Below are 27,478 nucleotides of genomic sequence, written 5' to 3'. Positions count from 1 at the left end.
AATTCCTTAGAGGGGCCAAAAATTTAAGGACCCCCCTCCCCCAGGAGAGCCCGTACTCCAGCCTGGGACCTTAACTTTGTATTGAAAAAGTTCACTCTCCCTCCCTTTGAGCCAGCTGCAACTGCAGAGTTGAAATTCCTTTCTTGGAAAACAGCCTTCCTTCTAGCCATCACTTCACCAAGAAGAGTGTGTGAGTTACATGCCGTCATGGCAGTGGAACTCTCTATCTTTCATGCAGACAGGGTTTCCAGTCCTTCCTTTATGCCCAAGGTGGTGTCTAGTGTGGCCCTAAATCAGTCAATTCATTTGCCTACTTTTTTCCCTAATCCACAAAACAAAGGAGAACAAATACTGCACTCTCTGGACGTGCGCAGACGACTTAGATTTTATTTGGACAGGACTAAGCCTCTCAGAAAATCTGAACAGCTGCTAGTTGGCTTTGCTGCAGGGACAGAGGGGAAGGCCATTTCAAAGCAAACCATTTGTAAATTGATTGCCCATTGTATTCATTTCTGCTACAAGCACCATGAAAAACCTACCCCACAGGGGGATAAGAGCACATTCCACTAAGGCTGCATGTACCTCTGCAGCCTTTCCCAGGAGTCCCTACCAGGGACATCCTAGAAGCTGCTACCTGGAGCTCTGTGCATAACTTCAAGCATTACCACATGCCTATTTTTTCTAAATCCATAGCTGGTTTTGCCACTGCAGTCTTGCAGGGCTTAATAGCTGGCCCTCATGGTCTTTAACTTCCTCCTCCCTTGCTTAGCTTTGGGAATCTACTCAAATGTGATGACCAACAGTGAAACGCGAAGAACATAGTACAGTTGTGTACACTTACCATAAATGTAGATGTTCGAGTGTATTCACTGTTGAAGTCCTGGTTACCCTCTCTCCAGCCCCCCTGACTTCTCTTGGCTCTACCTTTCTTTCTTGTTTGGTGTATTTGTTTTCTGGTGTATTTGCTTTTTGATGGAGGTGTACCGTAACATATAGTTGCTTCCCATTGTGAGGGAATCTGACATCTGGGGCAAGAAAACTGATGTAATGGTGTTGGCTGCATGTTGACATCATGGAAGAAGAGAGAGCATCCGACGCAGGAATCCAATACACTGGTATTCAGGCCGGCTGAGTGCTACCTGCAGGTAGATAACCCAAATGTGATGACTGCAACAGTGAATACACTCTAACATCTACATTTATGGTAAGTGTACACAACTGTACTTTTTTCTGTGCATCCCTCCCTCCCCACTTATCCAGAAGGTCCTGCAGAAAATCCAGCAGGACAGACCAAAAATCTTGTTGGTGACTCCCTACTGGCCAAGACAGCATTGGTTCCCCCCACTCCTTCATTTATCGAAGGGTAATCACAAGTCCCCCCCCCCCCCAGAGTAGACCTTCTCTCACAACACAAGGGATCCCAAATGCACCCACAGTGGCAGTTACTGCACCTTACCTTGTGGCTGATAGGATTCTGATCCCCTTCAGACACCTTTACAATGAGGACATGCTCCCTGTCCTGCAGGAGGCCAAGAAACCAATTAGAAGAAACTTCTTTTTCAAAGTAGAAGAGATTTTCTATATGGTGTCACAAAAGACAGTTGGACCTGCTCGCAAGCGAGACCCCTGTAGCTCTGTCTTACCTGTGTGAGCTACTGCAGACAGGTTTGACCTACTCCTGCATTAAAGCCCACGTGTCTGCTATTCTAGCATGCCTTCCCCTAGAACCCATCTAGCGTCCAGGCTGCCAGCTAAGCTGTTTTTCAAAGGGGTTCTTCACCTGAGGCCCCCCAGGAAACCAGCCCACCACATGGGACCTTTACTATGGTTGGAAAAGCTCACGCTCCCTCCATTTGAGCCAGCAGACAAAGCCTCCTTAAAATTCTGTACATGGAAAACAGTGCTTCTCATAGCCTTGACCTCAGCCAGAGGAGTATTAGAGCTGCAAGATCTCATGGCTACCCTCCTTTCATAGTTTTCCACAATGACAGGGTTACTCTTAGAGCTTAACCCTTCAGTTATGCCCATGTGGTGAATGGACCTGGCTGGCTGAATCAAGCCATCCACCTACCTACCTTCTTCCCCTAACCCACAGGGGGACAGTGAGGGAATACTTCACTCACTGGATGTTCACAGATGGCTCAGGATTTACCTGCATAAAACCAAGCCCATCAGGCAAGCTGATGAACTGTTTGTCTCCTTCCATCCCAGAGCCCGGGGAAGGCAGTAACCAAGCAAACTATCTCTACCTGGATTTCCAAAACAGTTACCTTCTGCTACAAATACCATGGGAAATCCCTGCAAAGCATTGTCAAAGCAGACTCCACCAGGACTATGGCTTCCTCAGAAGCCTTCTTCAAAGGTGTGGACACTTCTACCATTCTTGATGCAGCCACTTGGTTGGCAGTTGATGCCTTCACCAAGCACTACAAGTTAGACCACATTTCCAAGGCCAGGGTGGGTTTTGCAAGGGCTTTCCTTCATGGATTCCTGGAAACCACCCCCTCCTTCGCAGTGAGCTTTGCACTCACCCATATGTTGAATACTGCAACATGGGAATAGAAGGACACAAACGTTGTGTAAAATCTTACCAGAACCATAGATATCCTTCTCTTCCATGTTGCAGTACTCCTTCCCACCGTCCTTCCCCTCCTGTTAGGCTGCATTTCCCTTTCTGAGTGGCACAGGACTGGCATTGCCCTTACTGGGACTGGTCCGACTGGGGCTTACAATTCTGAGGGCTGGTGCATGCAAACGTCACTTTTATGACCCATGTTCCTTGAGCCACGTTAGATGTCCCACGCACCATACAGGGACTGAAAACTTTTTTTTTACACTGGCCGGACATTCGCAAAGCAAGAGGAGTAAACCCATATGTTGAATACTGCAACATAAAAGAGAAGGATATCAATGGTTATGGTAAGATTTTACACAACTTTTCTTTACTGCTGATGCATTTTTCAAGAAGTGCTGAATGCTTATTTGAAGCTTCTGCATGGATTTCACTTTGCATCTTTTCCAAGTATTATATGCTGCACCTGTAGTATAGACACTGGTCAGATTTGCAGTATCTGTTGTGAAATGTATGCTTAAGACTTCTCCTCAGACCCTGTGTCAGGACCTCTATCTACTGCTTCGTATTCTTTCATTCTATAGCTTGTATTGTAGTGGTGATCTTTAGTGGAACTTAGCGCAGATGTGTGAGGGTACTCACCTTAACCATGGTTGATTGAGTATGAGGTTATTGCTAGAGTAGGTTCAACTACCCATTTGTGCACCCCCCCCCCCCCATCTCTTTTGTCCCAATTCTGTTTGAAAAGTGCATGCTTGGCAGTTTTTTGGGACTAGCCTTATGGCTGTTCACCTGGAAAGTGAAAGTTTTCATTTTACATTATAATTTATATATGGGCTTGGATCTAGTGTAAAATGTACCGCAACAGTGGTTTTGCACTGTAATATTGATGGCCAAGTTGAATACTGTCCCACAACTGTACTTTATGCCATTACTATGTTTTATGATCATGCTTGTGCTCTCTTCCATTTCCTGAATGACTGCAGGTGTCCACAAAAAACTCATTTCTTTGCACGTACTCTTGTTAGGTTATTCCTCTCAATTTGGAAAAATCAGAAACTATGCATATTTCCTCCATTTAAGCATGGTTGATGCACTGTATTCATCGCCAGCACATACTCTACCGTCCTCACAACACAGTTTAGTTGTAACAAAGTTCTTTGTCAGCAGTGTTTCATTACAACCTTCATAATCCCTCTTTCCCTTCTGAACTTTTTTTCTTTTACGTAATGTTCCTTCTTGCTAAAACCTTTAGGTAAATCATTCCTGAACTTTTAGAATTTTCATCTGCTTGGATATTTCAGCTTTATTTTATTTATTCCTTTTCAGCAAATGCATCAGTGTAGTAGTGGACTAAAGTTCTGAGCTGCTAATGAGCTGCTTTCCTGAGTACAAGGGTTTGATCATCTTCTACCTTCATTTGCATATATTGTGACTCTAAGCAAGTTAACCACACGGTGCTCCAGGTTTGCCCCTCATAAGGGGCAGTGTTGTCTGGTGGTTTACCTGCTTAAAACAGATGAAAAATAAGAAGAAATTTTCTTTTGAGACATCCTAACATTGCCACCCTAATGCTCTTCTCCCCCATGGTTCTCCACTTTCATTCCACTAATTGCTCCCCTCAGCTGCATTCTTTCTGCTGTGGTGCTTGAAGGGCTTCACTTTGCAGTTCACACTTGCATGAATGCGCCTTTCTCCAGTACTTGCCCTGGAGTCATTGTTCAGCCTCTCCCACCCATGTGACTTTCAGATAAGTCTACTACAGGTCCTGTAGCCCATTTCCACCCAAAGTTTGACTCATTTTGTCATCTAATATGCACGCCCACACCCTTTAATCCATCTATCTACTTGTAGTCGCAATTTGCATCTCTCTCCAGATGCCCTACTCCCCCTCCTGTTGAATAGAATTTTACCCCTTCAAGCATGCTTTAAAGCCTAATAGTTTAAAAAGTGTAGTTCTCAGGCAAAAACTGGCTGCTCCCCTGGGGGATGTTGCTTTCCAGATTTGGAAGGTTGATTTGCTGTTGCAAGACGGTTTTTATTATCTATTTAGCTATTTTAAACAAATTATGGATTAAATGTCTAATGATCTGAGCAAGATTTGTTTTAATGCTGACTTGATTATTCTCCTGTTTATTGCTTCAGGGTCAAGACAGCCTTTAATATTACAGTCCCAGTCGCAGCCCCCTCCTTATACATCACCTAGAGATGCTCCACCAGACATACTTTTAGACTCACCTGACAGAAAGCAGAAAAAAAATAAGAAGATTAAATTGAGCAAGGATGAAAAAGACCAACCAGAAAAAGCTGCAATGTACGACATCATTAGTTCTCCATCTAAAGACTGTACGAAACTTACCTTACGACTTTCACGTGTGAGGTCATCAGATATGGACCAACATGGAGATATGCTTCCCGATGTTGAAAATACTACTGTGACTGAGGGAGAAGTTTCTTTCAGTAACATGCAGTACTTAGGACAGACTGCCAAAATTCCTGTTATGCCACAGGAAATGAACCGTTCATTAAATTCATCTCAGTGTTTGCCACAGCATGAGCAGACAGCATTTCTTCAGGCACATCAGGTACCTGTTTTACAGCAGAACACTTCAGTTGTTGCTACAAAACAGTCTCCAACATCTGGACAACAATCACAATCTCAGCAGTCTGAAACAGTCACTTATGATGAAGTAGAATTAGATGCCTTGGCAGAAATTGAACGAATCGAACGAGAATCTGCTATTGAAAGAGAGAGATTCTCCAAGGAAGTACAGGACAAGGGTAAGAAATTCCCCCTCTTGCCACTGAACTTAATTTACTTAGAAATAATACATGCATCTGGTTAGCAGCTTTGTGATTAGATGTCGAGTGGTATGCCACATTAGAGCTTTACAGTCACTTTATTTTGGTCAGAGCTGTTATTGTGGCAAAACCTGTGGGTTGCTGGATGAGCTTGTTTAGCAGCTGGTACCCATGTCTCCTAAGATTCTGTAGTACTTGATTCTATGTCAGATAGTTTTGTTTTAGCATTCTCATGTGATCATGTGAGTTGTTTTCCATTGTCCCCACAATTTTAGTTATGTTTATCATTTTGATGTTTGTTTTTTTAGATGTATTCAAGAATAACAGGAATACTGTTAGTTTGGAAGCACAGATTTATTGTGTCCACTATAGCTCGTGACATTGATGTGTATTTACAAATGTTTGTTGTAGTAATCACTGCTGCAATATGAATTTTTGTGTTTGGGGTTATGCCGTGAGCTTGATGTCTGGTCATCTGAGCAACTTCAGAGCTTTTGGATGTCCCAGTGCAAAGCTTCTCCCTCCAAACTGCTGATTCCAGTAAGACATACTTGGCAATGAGAGAAGAGTGATGATGGGTCATTAATTGTTTTTTGTTGCAAAGATCTGTTGTAATTGTGGTAGTTAGGTGACCTCCAGAAAAAACTATACAGTTTGTAAAGTTTTTCCTTCCTGTGTTATTTTATTGTACTGTATTGTGATTGTCTCATTAGATCCAAGGCCGACGTTCTGTTCTGAAGAAATGTCTCCAAAAGTGTACTTTTGGTCAACAGATTCTACTAAAATATTTTCAGTTTGTCTGAGGCCATCACCTAAAACTGTCTGACTACTTTACTTTGTTTTCTTTAATAAGAAGAGTTGCGTGGGAGTTGAGCCCCTTTTTTAAGCATTAAACTTGTTCCCAGTAGGAAGAGGAGTAGTTGGCTCTGAAGTCAAGGGAAGGATTTGTCAAGTGAGATTGAGAAGTCTGGTTGTCTCAAATAATGGAAAAACATAGCTGTAAATACATTTGCAAACAAAGTGCATGAAGCCTTTGTGATGCTGTTCATACAAAAACCTGATGTCCTTGATATCACAGGGTAAAAAATGTCAGTTCGTGGTTCCCTTGTCCTCTCTGCCAAGATCCCCATCTCCTGATGCTTTTGTGAGACTCACTGGGGTATTGGCATCATTGTCTTGACCTTTTACAGAATTGCTGTATCTCAGCTGAATGCCTGATGTTCATTGTGTTTCACTGTTGCAGTCATTACACTTGGGTTATCTTGCTGGCAGGCTACCCTCAGTCGGCCTGAATTCCAAAGTCCTGGTCTGGCGTTGGTTGCTGTCGCCTCTTCCCTGACGTCAGTGTGCCAGGGGTATATAAGATGCAGCCGCTGCCATTTTCTTCAGTCTGTCTTGCTGCGTGGTGCCCGAAGCAAAAGCAGTTCGCAAGTGCTGGTCGGACGACTCCTGAGATTTTCGAAATAGAATTTCAGAACCCAAGTCTTCAATAAAGCTAAGTACCCCATTGGGGAAACTTTTTCTTGTTCCAGACTGATGTCAGTAAAAGTTAACAGTTGTATTTCTTGTGGGAAGCAAATACCTCATAAGGATTTTAACTTTTACTGTATTCCTTGCCTGGGCCCTGACCACGACGTTGCTAGTTGTCGGTTTTGTGCTAGATTCAACCAACGCACTATTAAGCGTCTGTTTGATTTTGCTTTACATTACTTTGGCCGAAGGTTTAACTACATAATGCTGTCAGAACAACCAACGACCGGAATTCATAAAAAACGCAAAGACAAAGAAAAGGACAAGCATCCGAGGTCCAAAACTGACTACGAAGCCTCTTCTAGGCCAGTCGCCGGTTCTCAGTGAGGCGCTTTCGCAGCCCCTGACACCCACTACCTCAGAGCTACAGGCCGCTTCCGACTCCCACGTGGAGACAACTAGACCTCTGGAAACTCAAGGTATTGGGCCTATGGAAAACTATCCCCTCAGATGGGTCCGGAGCCGCTGAGCAGGCATCGGCTTCTGAGGGTGTTTTCAGACCTACACAGCTTACTATCAAGTCTACTTCTGCAGCCAAGGCAAAGTCTAAAACACCATTAAAGGCAAACAAGTACAGCATTCTCCTGGTCAGTCATCCATGCCAAAGAAACAGATGCTTAAAATGACCGAGGACCTAATTACTTTGATCAGGGGTTCCCATCCCCTCCTGATAAAAGGCCTAGGCAAGACACTGACTATGAATCCTCTGACCAGGTTTCTATTTCTTCTGATTGCTCTTCAGAACTGGGATATTCTCTTCCTCCCTATGAAGACTCTGATGCTGAAGAATCTATCCCTTCAGCCTCTCCTCCTGAGGATTACTCTTTTGGGGAAACCCTGCACACCATGAGGGAGCATTTCCATTGGGAGAGCCAGGATTATTCAGAATCCAAGAAAAGGCTCAGAGACTTTCTTTTACTGCCTCAGCACAGGCCCCTTGCTATTCCCCCTGTTCTAGATATTGTTGTTGATGTTTTTTTCTGAATCCAGTTTGTCTCCTGATTCTTTACCCCCTGCACCAGTCAAGCCAGATAGGTACTACAGGGTCCTAGACTCTCATAAATTTCTTTATAAAAACCCTGCTGCTGACCCAGAAACAATTTCTCAGGGTCCCAAAGGGGTCAAGGCTTCCACTGCAAAAAACCCTGTTCCCTCTGATAGGGATTCTAGAGCACTGGATAGATGGGGGGAAACATTTTACACTTCTGCTACTTTAGCTGTAAGGGCGTTAAACTGCCAGTTTCACATGCTTAAATATCAACAATACCTAATGTCTTTGCTAAAACAGAAAATGCTTACAAGCTCAGATTGTCCTGACAATAAGGGAATGCAGGATTTATTGCATGCAGCTGAACAAGTGGGAAAGCATACTCTACAATGTGGTTTTGATTCATTAGAGGCTTCTTGCAGAGCTGCAGTTACAGGCTCTGTCATTCGAAGGCATGCTTGGTTAAAAGAACAAATTTACCTGATCATGTTAAAGCAAAATTATTGGATGCTCCATTACAGCATGATACTTTTGTTTGGTGTTGAGGCAGAAGAGGTGTTAAAGAAAATGGAGGATAAAGCAAAATCAATGCAGATAGTAAAGGATTTCTTACAGGTTCAACCACCTAGATTTCGCAGGACCTGGCCTTCTAAAAATTGGTCCTTTCCATTGTCAGACAGGCCACAAAGAGGCAGATCTCAGTCCCGAGGCTCATACAGACCTAAACAATGGGGTGCTTCAGCCCCCAAAGGCGGAGAAGACAAATCACAACCTTATAGGAAACAGTCGCAATGACTTCCCTCTACAAAAGCCAAGCACTTACCTTTTGACAGCACCCTTAGGGAGAAAGCTAGCACTTTTCTCAAAATTGGCATATGATCACCCAGGACAAATGGGTACTGAATATTGTTTCTCAGGGTTACAGGTTCCACTTTCACACCCTACCAAGGTCAAAAGGTATGCCAGACCTGCCACAAAGCCAATGGGCAGTGGCACAAAAACAAATTTCTGCTCTTATGGACATGAGAGCTATTCATAAAGAACCATGGCAAGAACAGGGCAAGGATTTTACTCAAGACTTTTCTTGGTACCCAGAAAGGACAAAGCCTGGAGACCAATACTGGTCCTGTCAATTCTAAATACTTTCCTGGATGTTCCAAAATTCAAAATGTTGACACTGCAGCAACTTCTACCCATGCTGGGCAAAAAGGCTTGGCTTGTTACATTGAACCTCAGAGGCATAACTGCATGTCCCAATCAGACAATCTTGCAGAAGATAACTCAGATTCATAGCTGGCTCAATGCATTACCAATTCTGTGCACTGCCCTTTGGCTTATCTACTTCACCCAGGGTCTTCACAAAATGCCTGGCACCAGTAATTGCATTTTGCAGACAAAAAGGAATTCAAATATATCCCTACTTGGACGACTGCCTTATTCAAGCAGAGAGCAAGGACATTCTACTAAAGCATCTGGCGTTTGTAAAAGAATTACTAATTTGCCTAGTGTACACAGTAAACGAAAAGCAATCAAAACTAGTGCCCTCTGAAGAGATAATATTCCTGGGTGCAAGCTTAGACAACTGCCCAGATGGCTTATCTCACGCCAGACAAGCAAAGGCAACTGACTCATTACTTTCATCTGATGGCAACAAAGACCCAGCTACTTGCAAGAAAAATTCTGCAGTCTTTGGGCTTCATGGCATCTTGCATCGTGCTAATTCCATATGCAAAACTACATATGAGGAAGCTACAATGGTACCTAAAAAGTGTTTGTACTCAGCATTGCCACAGCCTGGAAACAATAACAACTTCTATTCCCTGCCTGCAACAGGAGTTTCGATGGTGGGCACTGGCCTGTCACCACAACAAGGGACAGCCTTTCACTTTACCCACAGCCAGGTAGACACTAACAAAAGATGCATCGGATTATGCCTGGGGGGCACACATGGAAGGAAAATGTATTCAGGGCACGTGGCCCCACGGACCAAATGCATCTTCACATCAATCAAAAAGAGATGCTAGCTGTACAGAATGCCCTGACAGCCTTCAAGGACCTACTACATCCAGGAAAACTATTACTAAAGACTGACAATACTACAGTTATGTGGTACATAAACAAGCAAGGGGGCACACACTCCTACCCCCTCTGCAGGCAAGCCATGACTTTGTGGAACACAGCACTGACCTATCAAGTACATCTGCAGGCACAATTCCTGCCAGGAAAGAAAAACACTCTGGCAGACGAACTAAGCAGAAACCTCATGGACCCTCACTAGTAGAAACTAAATCCACAGGTCTTCAGCATGATAAGGAGATGGGGATGCCCAGACATAGAACTATTTGCCTCCCCTCACAACTACCAACTACAGTAATTCTGCACAAGGACTTGCCACTCACAAGCATGGAAAGTGGATGCTCTATCTTTCAGCTGGAAAACCCTAACAGTTTATGCCTTTCCACCACTGCCTCTCCTTCCCAAGGTGCTCCTAAAAGTCAGACAAGAGAAGCCAAAAATTATTTTAATTGCCCCAGACTGGCCACGCCAGCACTGGTACCCAATCTTAAAGAACTTGTCTCAAGGCCCAGCCTGGACTTTACCTCTAATGCCTCATCTTCTGACTCAACAAAACAATCAGATCCTGCACAGCCAACACGGAACCTTACATCTGGCTGCATGGCAGATAATATAGCCACTCAGAACACACCTCTCTCTAAAGCTGATGTTCATCGTGCATACAGCTGCAGTCATAACAGATGGGTTTTCCTGCCGTCAGGCGGGTCCTCGGTCGGCCGAATTCCAAAGTCTAGGTCCGCCGTCGGTTGTCGTCGCTTCTTCCCTGACGTCAGTGCGACAGGGGTATAAAAGAACCAGCCGACTCCAGTTTCTTCAGTCTTTCTTGCCGCGCGGTGCCCGAAGCAGAAGCAGTTCGCAAGTGCCGGTCGGCCAGCTCCTGAAATTACGAAAAAAATGTAGACAGGTCTGCCTCCTCTCAAGGTGTCTTCAGACCTTCCTCTTCTTTTTCCATCAAGGCTTTCACTAAGTCTAAAGCAGCCATGCATTCTAAGAGACAAGCTACACAGGGCCCTTCTCCAGGCCCCATGCCTAAAAAACAGATGCTTAAAATGGCTGAGGATTTAATTATTCTTATCAGGGGTTCTCAACCCCCCCCCCCGACAAAAGGCCCAGAGTGGAGGAAGAATCCCCCTCCTCTGACCAGGCCTCCATTATTTCAGAGCACTCTGATGAACAGGAACATTCTTACTCCCCTTTTGAACATTCTGATGCAGAGGAGTCCATTCCCTCTGCCCCCCCCCCTCCCAGAGGATTACTCATTTGGGGAAACCTTGCATACCTTAAGGGAACACTTCCACTGGGAAGGCCAAGAGTACTCTGATTCCAAGAAAAGGCTTAGGGTTGTTCTCTTGCTACCTCAGCACAGGCCTCTGGCGATACCTCCTGTCTTAGACATACTAGATGATGTGTTCTCGGAGGCCTGCCTTAACCCGGATTCTTTACCTCCAGCCCCAGTCAAGCCTGACCGGTACTACCGGGTTCCTGACTCGCACCAATTTTTATACAAGGGAATTAAGGCCTCCACTGCTAAAAATCCATTACCTTCCGAGAGAGATTCCAGATCCTTAGAAAGGTGGGGAAAAAAGGTATACACCTCGGCCACCTTAACCATGAGGGCATTAAACTGCCAGTTCCATATGCTAAAGTACCAACAGTTTCTGTTATCACAATTGAGAAGTAAAATGTCACAACCTGAACAACCAGACTTGAAGGAGTTGCAGGATTTGATGCATAGTGCAGAACAAGTGGGTAAACATACCTTGCAATGTGGTTTTGATGCTCTAGAGGCCTCATGTAGAGCTGCTGTTACAGGATCAGTGATACGTAGACATGCCTGGCTCAAGGAACAAACCTTACCAGATCATGTCAAAGCTAAATTACTAGATGCCCCTCTTCAAAAGGATGTATTATTTGGTGTTAAAGCTGAGGAGGTATTAAAGAAAATGGAGGAAAAGGCTAAATCAATGCAAACAGTGAAAGATTTTCTACAGGTACAACCTCCACGTTTCAGTAGAAATTGGCCTTCCAAACATTGGTCCTTTCCAGCCACGGACAGACCCCAAAGAGGTAGATACAGGCGCCGAGGGGCAGAGGGCAATCTCAAGGATCGTTTAGAGGCAGACAAATGGCAAGCTCCTACACAGAGGTGGTGAGGATAGTTCGCAGCCATTCAGAAAGCAAGCCCAATGACTTTCCCCTTTGCATGCCAAGCAAAGCTCAAATGGCAGCACCTTTAGGTGGAAAACTGGCATTATTTTCAAAAAATTGGCATATTGTCACAAAAGACAAATGGATCCTGGACATTATAAACAGAGGCTACAGATTCCATTTGCACACCCTTCCAAAAATGAGAGGCATGCCAAACCTGCCACACAGAGGGCAGAGGCACAAAGACAAATTTCAGATCTCATAGACATGAAAGCTATTCGAGGTACCTACTCACGAACAAGGTCATGGTTTTTATTCCAGACTATTCCTGGCACCAAGGAAGGGAAAAGATTGGAGACCTATTTTGGACCTATCCATCCTAAACACATTTTTACTCATACCAAAATTCAAGATGCTCACATTACAGCAGCTTCTTCCCATGTTGGTCAAGGAGTCTTGGCTGGTAACATTGGACCTCAAGGAGGCATACCTGCATGTCCCAATCAGACAAAATTGCAGAAGATACCTCAGATTTCTTGCAGGTTCAACCCATTATCAATTCTCTGCATTGCCCTTTGGCTTATCTACTGCGCCCAGAGTATTCACGAAATGCCTGGCATCAGTAATTGCCTACTGCAGACTTCAAGGGATACAAATATACCCATATTTGGACGACTGCCCGATCCAAGCGGACAGCAAACACATACTTCTGAAACATCTGGCTTTTGTAGTAATAATGTTGAATTCTCTGGGATACACAGTCAACAAAAAGAAATCAAGGCTAATACCCTCTCAGAAAATAATTTTCCTGGGTGCCAACTTGGACACAAACACTCAGATGGCCTACCTCACGCCAGAGAAGTAGGGGCAACTAACTCAATACTTCAGAACACTAGCAAATTTCACCAGGCTGACTGCAAGGAAAATCCTGCAGGCTCTGGGATTTATGGCATCCTGCATCCTACTAATCCCATGTGCAAAGCTGCATATGAGGAAACTTCAATGGTACCTGAAAAACCTATGGTCTCAACACAGCCACAGTTTGGAAACAATAATACCACTAATTCCATGTCTTCAAAAGGAATTTCTGTGGTGGGCTCAAGCATGCCAAACAAACTCAGGTCTCCCATTCTACAAGCCTCAAGCAAATCAAGTCATCACAACAGATGCCTCGGACTACACCTGGGGGCCGCACATGACAGATCGGTGCATTCAGGGCAAATGGTCCCAAAAAGAAAAGCACCTTCACATCAATCAAAAGGAAATGCTAGCAGTAATAAATGCTATTATAGCTTTCAAACACCTTCTGCATCCAGGTCAACTATTGATAAGGACAGACAACACCACAGTAATGTGGTACATAAACAAACAGGGAGGAACCCATTCATACCCCCTATGCAGGCTGGCCATGTCACTTTGGAACATGGCTATGGAATTACAAATCGAACTTCAAGCACAGTACTTGCCAGGCAAGGAAAATACGCTGGCAGACAACCTAAGCAGAAATATGACAGATCCACACGAATGGAAGTTGCATCCTCAAGTTTTTACAGAGATAATTCAAGCATGGGGAAGGCCAGACATAGATCTCTTTGCCTCCCACAAAAATCACCAATTGACAAAATTCTGCTCAAGGACTTTTCATCCAAAGGCCTGGAGAGTGGACGCTCTCTCTTTCAGTTGGACAACAATGACAGTTTATGCCTTTCCACCTCTTCCTCTGCTGCCCAAAGTTCTATTAAAAACCAGAGCAGACAGACCAAAGATGATTCTCATTGCTCCAGACTGGCCAAGACAACACTGGAACCCACTCCTGAGGAGCCTGACGCATTCCCCTCCATGGACCCTACCTCTAATGCCTCCTTTTCTGACTCAGCACAGCTTCAAAACTCTTCACAGTCAGCTGAAAACACTCAGTCTGGCCGCATGGAAGATTCCTTAACATCACAACAGACCCTACTCTCGGAGGTGCAGGATGTCATTTTGGAGGCCAGAAGGCCGTCTACTAGAAAAGCTTCCTCCGCAAAATGGAAACAGTTTTGTGCCTGGAATGAGAAAAAGGGCCAGAATCCTGGAAAACTGAATTTACCTCAAATATTACAGTATCTAGTTGAGCTGCTAAGCAGTGGACTTTCATTCTCCATCAAAATCCATGCCTCAGCCATTTTTGCAGAATACAACACTGATCCACCTTTATTCTCTCACCCCCTCTTAAGACAGTTCCTCAGAGGGGCTAAGAATATAAAACCCCCAAGGAAACAACCAATACCTGCTTGAGGCCTCAATTTCATTCTAGAAAAGTTGACCTTGCCTCCTTTTGAGCCAGCTGTTTCAACAGATTTGCAATATTTGTCCTGGAAAACAGCTTTCCTTCTGGCTATCACCTCAGCTCGTAGGGTATCGGAACTACAAGCCCTCATGGCTGTGCAGCCTTTTATCATCTTCCATCAGGACAGAGTTTCCTTACGAACCAACCCATCCTTTATGCCAAAGGTGGTATCCAGGGTAGCTTTGAATCAGGCTATACACTTACCTACCTTTTACCCTAATCCTCAAAACAAAGGGGAGAAACTACTACATTCCTTGGACATCCACAGACAACTGCGTTATTTGGACAGAACAAAGCCTTTCAGAAAATCAGAACAGCTCTGTGTGTCCTATGCTATAGGAGCTCAAGGGAAGCCAATTTCCAAATAGACAATCTCAAAATGGATAGCCCACTACATCTGCTTTTGTTACTCTTTTCATGGCAAAACTGTACCTGCAGGCATCAGATCTCACTCCACAAGGGCCACAGCTACCTCTGCAGCTTTCCTCAGAGGAGTTCCTACCAAAGATATTTTGGAAGCAGCCACTTGGAGATGTTCTTCGTTTTCCATTGCTGCAGTCCTGACTATTGGGGTATAGTCCGCGTCCAGTCGGCCCGAATACCAGAGTATAAGGCTGACGTCGGTCATGGCGCCTTAGACTGACGTCAGTACGTCAGGGTACTAATGCGCATGACCGACGTCATCTCCCCAGTCTTTTTTGCCGCATGGTCCGATGCAGAAGCAGTTTTGCGAGTGCAGGTTGGCGTTCTGAAATATTTCCGAAACCGGAGTTTCAGACCGAAACAGAGTTGGCTAAGTACCCCGTTGGGGAACATTTTGGTTTTTTCTTGCCTCAGTATTTAACCGGATGTCAGAAAAAGTGAATAACTGTATTTCTTGTGGGAAGCAGATACCTCATAGGGATTATCATACACTGTGTATACCTTGTTTAGGGCCTGAGCACGACGTTGTTGGTTGCCGTTCTTGTGCTAGATTTAACAAACGCACTATTAAGAGGAGGCTAGACTGTGCCAGGTTAGTGTTTGGGAAGCGTTGCAATTATAATATGCCGTCGGATGCTCCGACGCCCGCTTCCTCCAAGAAGCGCAAGGATAAAACAGTGAAGCCTAGGGTTGATGAACCGGCAGTCCCGGACGTCGGTTCTTTAGAAGGCTCAGTGGAGCCAGAGGTTTTGCCAGGAGTTTCCATGGAGTCTCAGGCTGAAACTTTACTGTTACAGGATGTGCCTTCTCAGGAGGTAGGCCAGGCTGAGGGGGCTTCTCAGGTAACTGTTCTTCCCTCTCTTCCCAAGGTAGTTAGGGCCTCTCCTTCTGTTGCCAAAACTTCTTTTAGAGGTAGGCCAAGTTCAGCTTCTGTGGGGGCTTCTCCTAGCATTTCGGGCTCTGTACCTAAGAAACATATGCTTAAAATGGCAGAAGATTTGATTACTATGATTAGAGGTTCTATGCCCCCGCCTGATAAGAGGCCTAGGGTGGAACAGGAGTTTGATAGTTTTGAACAGTGTTCAGAGGCTTCAGAGTCTTCTGCGGAAGACTTACAGGAGTATCCTACTTATTCTGATTCTGATGTGGATGATTCCACTCCTACAGCTTCTCCTCCTGAGGATTTCTCATTTTCAGAGACTCTGCACTCCATGAGGGAGCACTTTAAATGGGAAGGCCAGGATTACTCTGATTCCAGGAAAAGGCTTAGGAATTCTTGTTTTACCCCAGCATTGGCCCTTATCTATTCCTTCTCTGTTGAATTTGTTGGAAGATGTTTTGCAGAGGCTTCCCTGAACCCTGACTCCTTGCCTCCTGCTCCTGTTAAGCCTGATAGGTATTATAGGGTGCCCGAAGCTCATAAGTATTTGTTTAAGAGTCCTAGGGCGGACCCAGAAACTATTTCTCAAGGGCCTAAAGGTGTTAAGGCTTCTGTAGTTAAAAATCCTGTTCCCACTGATAAGGAGGCAAAGGCTGTGGATAGGTGGGGAAAGAAAGTGTATACTTCTTCCACTCTAGCCATGAGAGCGTTGAATTGTCAGTTTCATATGCTAAAATATCAGAATTATCTCCTTTCGCAATTAAAATCTAAGGTGGATGCTTTGGCGGAAGGTATTGAGTGTAAAGAGTTGCTGGATTTGGTTCATGTGTCTGAACAAGTGGGTAAGCATTCTTTGCAATGTGGTTTTGATGCTGTACAGGCCTCCTCGAGGGTGGCTGCTACTGGTTCTGTTCTTCGCAGGCATGCCTGGTTGAGGGATCAGAATTTAGCTGAGCATGTTAAAACAAGGATTTTGGATGCTCCTTTACAGTCTGATGTGTTGTTTGGATCGCCTGTGGAAGCAGTTTTAAAGAAAATGGAGGACAAAGCTAAGTCTATGCAAACTGTTAAAGATTTTTTGCAGGTGCAGCCTCCGAAGTTTAGTAGAAATTGGCCTGCTAAAGGGTGGACATATCCTGCTTATGATTCCCAGTCTAGGGGTAGGTCTAGACGTGGTAGGGGCAGGGCTCAAGGTTCTTTTCGGCCTAGATCAGGGAGTTCACCTGCTCAGACTTCTGGTGAGGGCAGGGGTCAGTCCTTTCGTAAACAGACCCAATGACCTGTCTTTTCAGCTGCCAGTAGATTCTTGTCTGGCAGCTCCTTTGGGAGGAAGACTGTCTCTTTTCAAAGAAAATTGGGATTTAGTTACTCAAGACAAATGGGTGTTGGATATCATTCACCACGGTTACAGATTTTATTTCCATACCATGCCCCCTTTCAAAGGCATGCCAGACGTTCCTCCTCCACAAAGAAAAGAGGCTCACAAGCAAATTTCTCAGTTACTACGGATGGGGGCCATTCAACCAGTCCCTGTATCAGAAAGGGGCCTAGGATTTTATTCTCGCCTGTTCTTAGTACCAAAGAAAGGGAACACATGGAGACCAATTTTGGATTTATCTCTCCTCAACACTTTTCTGGACATTCCCAAGTTCAAGATGTTGACGTTGCAACAGCTTTTACCTCTGTTGGGCAAAGATCACTGGATGGTAACTTTAGATCTCAAGGAAGCTTACCTTCATGTGCCTATAAGGCTAAGTTGCAGGAAGTATCTGCGGTTTCGAGCTGGAAATTCTCATTATCAGTTCTCTGCATTGCCCTTTGGCTTATCTACTGCGCCCAGAGTATTCACAAAGGTTCTGGCTCCAGTGATAGCTTACTTCAGGCTTCAAGGATTCAAATCTATCCTTACTTGGACGACTGCCTGATTCTGGCTCAAGAAAAAGAAGACCTTCTACAGCATCTGGAATATGTTATAGCAGTGCTAAGATGCCTAGGGTATTCTGTGAACGAAATAAAGTCCAGTCTAGTACCCTCTCAAGACATGTGCTTTCTGGGTGTGAGACTGAATACAGCAGCCCAGATGGCCTTTTTAACCCCGGACAAGCAAAAGAGTCTATCACTTTACTTCCATCATCTATCTCATCAGTCCGTGCTGACTGCAAGGACAGTCCTTCAAGCATTAGGGTTCATGGCATCTTGTATTCTGGTGCTTCCCAATGCCAAACTGCATATGAGGAAGCTACAATGGTATCTCAAAAATGTATGGACTCAGCACTGCCAGGATTTGGACACTGTCATTCAAATAATACCTTGCCTTCAGAAAGAATTTTTGTGGTGGGCTCAGGAATGTCACCTAAACAAGGGACTCTCTGTGACCCGGCCAGAGGCGAGTCAGATTCTAACGACAGATGCCTCGGACATTGCTTGGGGAGCTCATCTAAATGGAAAGTGGATACAAGACAAGTGGCCTGCCAGACTACAGCATCTGCATATCAACATGAAGGAGATGTTAGCAGTCCAGTTTGCATTAGTGGCTTTCAAGGAGTTACTTCTTCCAGGGCAGGTGTTGATTCTAACAGACAACACTACTGTCATGTGGTACATCAACAAGCAAGGGGGAACACATTCTTATCCTCTATGCAGGCAAGCAATGATTTTATGGGAGACTGCGCTAAGCTTACAACTAAATCTTCAGGCAAGGTTTCTGCCGGGAGCACAGAACTCCTTAGCAGATGTGTTAAGCAGACAAATCATGGATCCCCACGAGTGGAAACTGGATCTTCATGTATTTCAAAAATTGACAGTGTCATGGGGAACTCCAGACATAGATCTGTTCGCTTCTCCACTAAACCACCAGCTGCCACAGTATTGCACAAAGGGGTTTCATCACACAGCTTGGAAAGTGGATGCTCTGTCGTTCAGTTGGAAAAACCTTCATGTGTATGCCTTTCCACCTCTGCCTCTTCTTCCAAAGGTACTATTAAAGGTCAGACAAGACAGGCCAAGGATGATTTTGATAGCTCCAGATTGGCCTCGACAACACTGGTACCCACTACTACGGAGTCTGGTAAAGAAGCCTCCATGGCCTTTACCTCTGATTCCTCATCTGTTATCTCAGAAGGACGGTCATCTGCTCAATGTCAAGCTTCACTCTCTTCATCTAACAGCCTGGCATATTCTGTGTTGAAACACAGCAGGTCTCAACTTCCTCAACAAGTTTTAAATGTGATTATGGAAGCTAGAAGACCTAGTACAAGGAAAGTGTACGAGAAAAATGGAAGAGATTTTTATTTTGGAGTGCAGCAAAGAATTTGGAGATTTCTGAACCTAATTTGAGTGTGGCTCTTCAATATCTTACTGAGTTATTGGACAAAGGTTTGTCTTTCTCTTCCATTAAGATTCATGCTGCAGCAATTTCAGCTCACTATGATTGTGACCCACCATTGTTTTCGCATCCTTTGTTCAAGCAGTTTCTTAGAAGGGCAAAGAATATAAGACCCCCACGTAGAGCTCCTACTCCTGCTTGGGATCTCAATTTTGTGTTGGAAAAACTTACTCTACAACCTTTTGAGCCTGCGGCTACTGCTGAATTGAAATACTTGTCATGGAAGACTGCTTTTCTGTTGGCTATTACTTCTGCAAGAAGGGTGTCTGAGTTGCAGGCCCTTATGGCAGTAGAGCCCTTTTTGATTTTCCATAAGGATAGGGTATCATTACGTACTAATCCTTCCTTTATGCCTAAGGTGGTTTCTAGTGTGGCTTTAAACCAAACTATTCATTTGCCTACCTTTTATGCAGACCCCCAAAATGCAGGGGAAAAGATTTTGCACACTTTAGACGTACACAGGCAATTGCGTTATTATTTGAGCAGGACTAAGGATTTTAGGCAGTCTCAGCAGTTGTGTGTTTCTTTTGCTTTGAGTTCACAGGGCAAGCCTGTGTCAAAACAAACTATTTCCAGGTGGATTGGCTTTTGCATTGCATTTTGTTATTCCCATCATGGCAAGGAGATTCCAGCTGGGATTAGGCCTCATTCCACTAGGGCTACTGCCACTTCAACTGCATTTCTAAGGGGGGTGGCAACTAAGGATATTTTGGAAGCAGCTACTTGGAGTTCAGTGCATACTTTCTCTAAGCATTATCACCTTCCTATTTACTCTAAGTCTAGGGCTGGTTTTGCCACAGCTGTTTTGCAAGGCATTTTGTCAGCTCCTACTTCTTTATGATTTGCCAGCCTCCTTACCTCTGCTTTGGGATTCTACCCAATAGTCAGGACTGCAGCAATGGAAACGAAGAACATAGTACAGTTTTGTACCTACCATAAATGTAGATGTTCGAGGATTCCATTGCTGCAGTCCAATTTACCCTCCCTCCTTCCCCCTCTGTGTTTAGGGGTGGTTGTGTAGGTGAGTTTACATGCTTATGTTTTTGTATATATTTTTGTATATATATTGTACATGTTTTTGGTGCAGGTATTTTGGGCCTTGTTTATTTTTAGGGTCTTCTGACATCTGGGGCAAGAAAAGACTGAGGAGATGACGTCGGTCATGCGCATTAGTACCCTGACGTACTGACGTCAGTCTAAGGCGCCATGACCGACGTCAGCCTTATACTCTGGTATTCGGGCCGACTGGACGCGGACTATACCCCAATAGTCAGGACTGCAGCAATGGAATCCTCGAACATCTACATTTATGGTAGGTACAAAACTGTACTTTCTGTGCATACCTTCTCCAAGCACTACCACCTACCATTATACTCCAAAACTAGAGCAGGCTTTGCCACTGCAGTCTTGCAGGGCATCCTGGCTCCTCCTAGTTCCACCTAGTGCCTACCACCCCTTTCTTTGCTTTGGGATTCTACCCATCTGTTATGACTGCAGCTGTATGCACGATGAACATAGTACAGTTTTGTACCTACCATAAATGTAGATGTTCGAGTGCTAATACAGCTGCAGTCCAGGTTTCCCTCCCTCCTTCCCCTCTTGGGACAGGCCTATTGGCTAACACCTCCTCATACAACCTGATTGGGGTATTCATTTATGTTGTATTTGCTTGCAACTACTGTATTTTGATTGTATGGCATTGCTTTATTACACAAATTTATGTATTGCCTTCCTTCTGGGGGCACCTGACATCTGGGGCAAGAAAAACTGAAGAAAATGGCGTCGGCTGGTTCTTTTATACCCCTGTCGCACTGACGTCAGGGAAGAAGCGACGACAACCGACGCTGGACCTAGACTTTGGAATTCAGCCGACTGAGGACCCGCCTGAAGGCAGGAGAACCCATCTGTTATGACTGCAGCTGTATTAGCACTCGAACATCTACATTTATGGTAGGTACAAAACTGTACTTTATGGATGTCATTTCGGAAGCCAGGAGGCCCAGCACCAGGAAATCTTATGCAGAAAATGGAAGAGATTATGTGCTTGGAACCAGGCACAAGGACTTGAACCACTTGTTCCAAATATTCCTCAGATTTTACAATACCTAACTGAGATGCTGGACAAAGGCCTATCCTTCTCATCAATTAAGATCCATGCCTCTGCCATTTCAGCTCATTACAATATGGAACCTCCTATTTTCTCTCATCCACTGCTAAGACAGTACCTCAGAGGGGCAGAAAACATAAGACCCCCAAGGAGAACACCGATACCTGCATGGGACCTCAACTTTGTCTTAGAAAAGCTCACACTACCTCCTTTTGAGCCAGCCAATACAGCTGACATAAAATTCTTACCATGGAAAACTGCTCTGCTCCTAGCAATAACTTCAGCAAGAAGAGTCTCAGAGTTGCAGGCATTAATGGCAGTGGAACCTTTATATCATTTTTCATTCGGACAGGGTTTCTCTAAGGACAAACCCAACATTTATGCCAAAGGTAGTATCCAGTGTGGCTCTTAACCAAATCATTCATTTGCCAACATTTTATCCAAATCCCCAGAATAAAGGGGAGAGACTTCTGCACTCTTTGGACATACACAGGCAGCTACGCTTCTACTTGGACAAAACAAAAGCTTTCAGAAAAACTGAGCAGCTGTTTGTGGCATATGCTCCAGGATCACAAGGAAAGGCTATCTCAAAGAAGACTATTTCAAAATGGATAGGACACTATATTCATTTCTGCTATGCAAAGCATGGCAAGTCAGTGCCTAAGAATATTAGGCCACATTCTACCAGGGCAGCAGCCACTTAAGCAGCCTCTCTGAGGAGTACCAACCAAGGAAATTTTGGAGGCTGCAACTTGGAGTTCAGTGCACACTTTTACCAAGCATTCCACTTACCTCTTTACTCTAAATCCAGAGCAGGCTTTGCCACTGCAGTTCTGCAGGGCCTCATAGCCACTCCTAATCCTATTTAGACCCAGCCGCCCTACCTCCGCTTTAGGATTCAACCCAAGTGTAATGACCTCAACAGTGAAACACGATGAACATAGTACATTTGTGTACCTACCATAAATGCAGATGTTCGAGTGTATTCACTGTTGCAGTCCAGGTTACCCACACTCCATCCCCCTTTCTTTGCTGGGACTTGTCTATATTTCTCTATTCTATACTACCTATGTGGTGTATTTGCTTGTAGATGAATGTATTGTTTTTATTTTACTGTGTGTTTTTATTAGCAACATGTATTGCCTACCTTCTTGGGGGCACCTGACATCTGGGGCAAGAAAAACTGAAGAAAATGGCGGCTGCATCTTGTATACCCCTGATGCACTGACGTCAGGGAAGAGGCGACAGCAACCGATGCCGGACCAGGACTTTGGAATTCAGGCCGACTGAGGGTAGCCTGCCTGCAGGATAACCGAAGTGTAATGACTGCAACAGTGAATACACTTGAACATCTACATTTATGGTAGGTACACAACTGTACTTTCTGAGATCTCCACAGCTGGCACAGAGTTGATCATGTGCTGAGAGAAAGACAGTCTCTCTCTCCTGGTGTCTCAGATGTTTTTATAGAAGTGCTTGTAGACTCTGTGGAAAACATCACCTATTTGGACAGAGTCTTAGCAGATTGATCCTCCAGACTGTACCTTGTAGGCCTTAGACTTGCAGCTTCACTTCTATTTAGCACTTCTTCAGCAGCCTTAATCTTTGACTTAGTGTTTTTCTGAGGAATATGACAGCATAGTACAGATTATTGCTGCACTTATCACTGTAGATATTTCTGCTTCACATATAAGAACAGTTCTCCCAGACTTCAGTACTTTGCTGAAAGTTGGACCCTGTTTTACTTTTCTATGCTGTTAGAGGGCCTTTCATATGCATTAGTTCTGGTGGTATTTCACCGTTTTAGCCTTCTCGCCCTTAGAATCTCCTTTAGAGGTTTCACATTCCGTAAAGCATTTTTTTTTTTAAATAGGGGAGGTTACATTTGAAGACATCCAGGAAACCTACATTTTGTTCAGGGGAAGATGATTCTTGGCCTGGTCATATCAGCAGCTTTTAAAAATTCTTTTCCTGGAAAAGGTTTCTGGTTATATCCTCATCTGGAAGAATTTCAGGTTTGCAAGTTCTTACATGCAGTGTGCCATACATATGACCTTCCACAAAGACTGGTGACTTATTAAATAAGTCCCCCATTTATGCTTACAGTGTTATTGGATGTGGCATTCATCTAGGCTATTCATCTTCTAGTTTTATCTGTAAATTCCCAAGAGAAGGGCAGAAAACCTTGCACGTTTTGGATGTGCACTAGCAGCTATACCAAACAAATTTAGGCAGAGTGATAAACCATTTGCGTCCTTCATGACTCAAGTAAAACATGTTTCTAATGTACCCTGTCCCTTGATGGGTTGCCTTACTTTTTCCCTTTTCCACCCTGTAAGATAATTACAAGGGCAGATTACTATGCATTCCATATTGGCAACATTTTTACAGTAGTCCTTTAAAAATGTTTAAACACACAATATTTTGGGTAGCTGAGAACCCCATTCACACATTTTTAGGCTGTACAGTGTAGGCCCACTTTTTCAGGAGTAGAGTAGGTTTTCCCCTGCAGAGCTTATATCCTCTTCTGTAATAAACCTTTGGCCGACTCGGGTACTGCTGCAGTGCTTTTCCATGTCTGATGGTTTGTATCGCAGCTGTGAGCCCTATGATGAACACAGTTTTATGTGAGGTATACTCACTATAATTGTAGATGTTTAATAAAGATCACTGTTCTGCTTTAGCAGTGTAGCCTTCCTTCCTCCATACCAGTCTGTTCTGTCCCTGTTTGACTTAAGGGATAGTGTTCCTGACCCTGCACCATAAGCTCATCCCAGGGGCGCAGGTTGTTTTGTAGTCCTTTTTAGACTGTTACCAAAAGAACATTGTTGTCAACCACAAATAAAAAGGAGGATGTTTAGTCTCTACACTGATATTTATATATGTTCATTGTATTTCCTTTGCTGCAGTATTGCTAACTTGTTTGAATCCTTCCTCTGAAGACCTGACTTCCAGAAGGTAGCAGTGTAAGAATGGAAGTATTGTTCAGTTTGAGTAGTGAGCATAGTCTGTCTGTCATGTTGGCCTAGTTAAGTACCCTGTTTGTTGGTGAAGCAGTTTCAGGCATCAACGGTAGGTGTCCTTTTCTGAAGTTAACAAGCACACGTCTTGTAGAAAACATAACCCTCTAATTATCGCGTTCACAGTTTCATTTAGAGCCAGAGCTCCGCATCACCTGTTGCTCTCCTTGTGCCAGGCTGAACCAAAAGACCATCAAGCAGAGAGCCAAAACTCCTCAGGACTATTTTAACCACAAAGGGATGCATGCTGTGTTCTAGGTCACCATGACATCAATTGGGTCCTCCCAAGGTGCCCTGCCTAGAAGAATGTTGAGAAACACAAGAAAAGGGACTTCAGGAGTCTGACATACCAGTTGATTCTTAGGGCCCACTTAAGCTTGTTTGTGTCAGATGTGGTGAGATGTCTTTGTAGACCCTGACACCTACTTTGGACCAAGACCTTTGGCAATGTCTCTCAAAAGGCTGCCATGCTATGAGAGAAAAACACATCAGAACCCTTAAAAATACATGCATTTATCTTTGTGTCTATCTAGGTATATGTATTCGCATATTATGTTTGTGGGATTTTTTTGTACGCACGTGTGCATCTTATCCATACGTTTTGCTTCTACGACATATGTACATACGTGTGTGTGTGTACTCTTGTGTGCACATGTACATGCTTGTGTACTCTCACATGTAAAATATATCTGCAAAAAAAGTAACAATTGTGCAGGCATCTTTTTACTGCATGTTATTTTGTCATGCACTGTGTAGGAAAGGGTGACCCAGAATAGGGGAGTATGAAAACTCTGAATGTATTGCCAGATGGTTTAACATCTACATGTAGCATATTCCCATATGTAATGTTTCATAATGCAGCATTGATCTTCTCAGCATTTGCAGATCCTGTATGCATCCATCTGTCTAATCCAACTGTTGGAACTAGAACTGCTTGACTGCTCTGATCTGGCTAGCTGCCATTGTTCTCAGCCTCGAATTTCTGAATTTTTACCTGCCATAATGCTGTGTACCTTCTCTAACTGCGGATGTCCTTCTATTCCTATGTTGCAGTATTCTGCATATGGGTTTATCCCTTCAATCTCGTATACGTACAGCCAGTATTCTAAAGATGCTCTTCGTGCTTCACTGCTGCAGTCTTCACCTGTGGGTTATCCCTGCTGTGGTAACCCTCAGTCGGCCCGAATACCAGAATCAACGTTTTTTCTTTCTTGCCATGGAGCCCATAGCAGAAGCAGTTTACACGAGTGTCGGTCGGTCACTACCAGAAGTTGCATTTCAGCAGAAAACATCTAAAGCTAAGTACCCTGTTGGGGACCCTTTTTTCTTGCTCTAACCGATATCCAAAAAAGTTAAGAATTGTCTCGCCTGTGAAAAGCAGATCCCGCACGGAGGCTTTCATTCTTACTGCATCACTTGTTTAGGCCCAGACCATGACGTCCCTCGTTGCCGGTTCTGTGCCCTCTTTAATGCGAGAGCCATTCGCTGTAGAGCTCTTTTTGTAAGCAATTATTTTCGTGTTCAGTCTTCGAATTCCGATATGGCGTCCGTCAGCCAACAGTTTGACATTCTGAAAAAAACATGAGATAAAGATAGACAGGCCACACAAGGCTAAGCCTTCTGACGACGCTACAGCTAAGCAAGTTGTCAGATGTTCATCATGCATACAGCTGCAGTCATAACAGATGGGTTATCCTGCCGTCAGGCGGGTCCTCGGTCGGCCGAATTTCAAAGTCTAGGTCTGGCGTCTGTTGTCGTTGCTTCTTCCCTGAACTCAGTGCGGCAGGGGTATAGAAGAACCAGCCAACGCCATGTTCTTCAGTCTTTCTTGCCGCACGGTGCCCGAAGCAGAAGCAAGTTCGCAAGTGCCGGTCGGCCAGCTCCTGAGATTTACGAAAATATTTAGTCCGAAGTCTTCTTGAAAGCTAAGTATCCCGTTGGGGAAACTTTTCTTGCCTCAGACCGATGTCAGACAAAGTTAATAATTGCATTTCATGTGGGAAGCAAATACCGCATAAGGATTTCCATTCTTTCTGTATTCCTTGCTTAGGCCCAGACCACGACATCTCAGCCTGCCGTTTTTGTGCTAGATTCAACAAACGCACTATTAAGCGTCGGGCAGAGTTCGCCCAACACTATTTTGGTAAAAAATTTAATTGCATTATGTCGTCGGGTACTCCGACTCCAGTTTTGAGTAAAAGACGCAAAGATAAGTACCGACATACGAGGTCCGTGACTTCTACCGACACCGCGCTAAAGCCGACTACCGGCGCTCCGGTTCTCAGCGAGGCGCCTACGCAGCCCCTGAGTACCGATGACGCTTCATTACCGGTGTCTTCTGTGCCCGAGGTCACAGGCTCTTCGGCCCCCATTCCGACTACAGATACCGACGCCACTCTTGGCGGGGAAACTCAGAGTTTAGACAGGCCTGCCACTTCTCAAGGTGTTTTCAGGCCTTCCTCATTTTCCATTAAGGCTTTCACAAAATCTAAAGCAGCCATGAAAACTAAAAAACAAGGTCCACAGACCCCCTCTCAATGCCCCATGCCTAAAAAACAGATGCTCAAAATGGCTGAGGATTTGATTACTCTTATCAGGGGTTCTCAACCCCCGTCGGACAAAAGGCCCAGATTGGAGGAAGACCACCCTTCCTTAGATCAAGCCTCTGTTACCTCAGAACTTTCTGAGGACCAGGAATATTCATATTCCCCTTTTGAAGACTCTGATGCTGAGGAGTCCATTCCCTCGGCCCCCCCCCCCCCCCGAGGACTATTCTTTTGGGGAAACCCTACATACCTTGAGGGAACACTTTCACTGGGAAGGCCAAGATTACTCCGATTCCAAGAAAAGGCTCAGGGATTTTCTCTTGCTTCCCCAGCACAGGCCTCTGGCTATCCCTCCTGTTTTGGATATATTAGATGATGTGTACACAGAAGCCAGCCTCAGCCCAGATTCTTTACCTCCAGCTCCTGTTAAACTTGACAGGTATTACCGGGTTCCTGATTCTCACCAGTTCCTATACAAAAGCCATGCTGCTGACCCAGAAACTATTTCACAGGGTCCCAAGGGAATTAAGGCCTCTACTGCTAAAAACCCATTACCTTCAGAGAGAGATTCCAGAGCTTTAGAAAGGTGGGGGAAAAAGGTCTACACCTTTGCCACTTTAACCATGAGGTCATTAAACTGTCAGTTCCACATGTTAAAGTATCAACAGTTTT

The 27,478-nt window shown here is 44.4% G+C and overlaps 1 protein-coding gene across 1 annotated transcript in view; it reads left to right on the top strand.

The window, feature by feature from the left end:
• NIPBL (NIPBL cohesin loading factor) overlaps window positions 1–27,478 on the top strand; it is a 4,951,262-nt gene that overhangs the window by 1,181,801 nt on the left and 3,741,983 nt on the right. Inside the window, exon 9 of the mRNA XM_044076429.1 lies at window positions 4,718–5,353. Coding sequence (XP_043932364.1) covers window positions 4,718–5,353 — 636 coding nt within the window. The remainder of the gene's footprint in view (window positions 1–4,717; window positions 5,354–27,478) is intronic.

The sequence above is a fragment of the Protopterus annectens genome, chromosome 1.part0 (assembly GCF_019279795.1).
Source record: "Protopterus annectens isolate FY-2018-M chromosome 1.part0, PAN1.0, whole genome shotgun sequence".
NCBI classification, from domain to species: domain Eukaryota; kingdom Metazoa; phylum Chordata; order Ceratodontiformes; family Protopteridae; genus Protopterus; species Protopterus annectens.
This window is presented reverse-complemented; position numbering and strand designations above follow the sequence as displayed.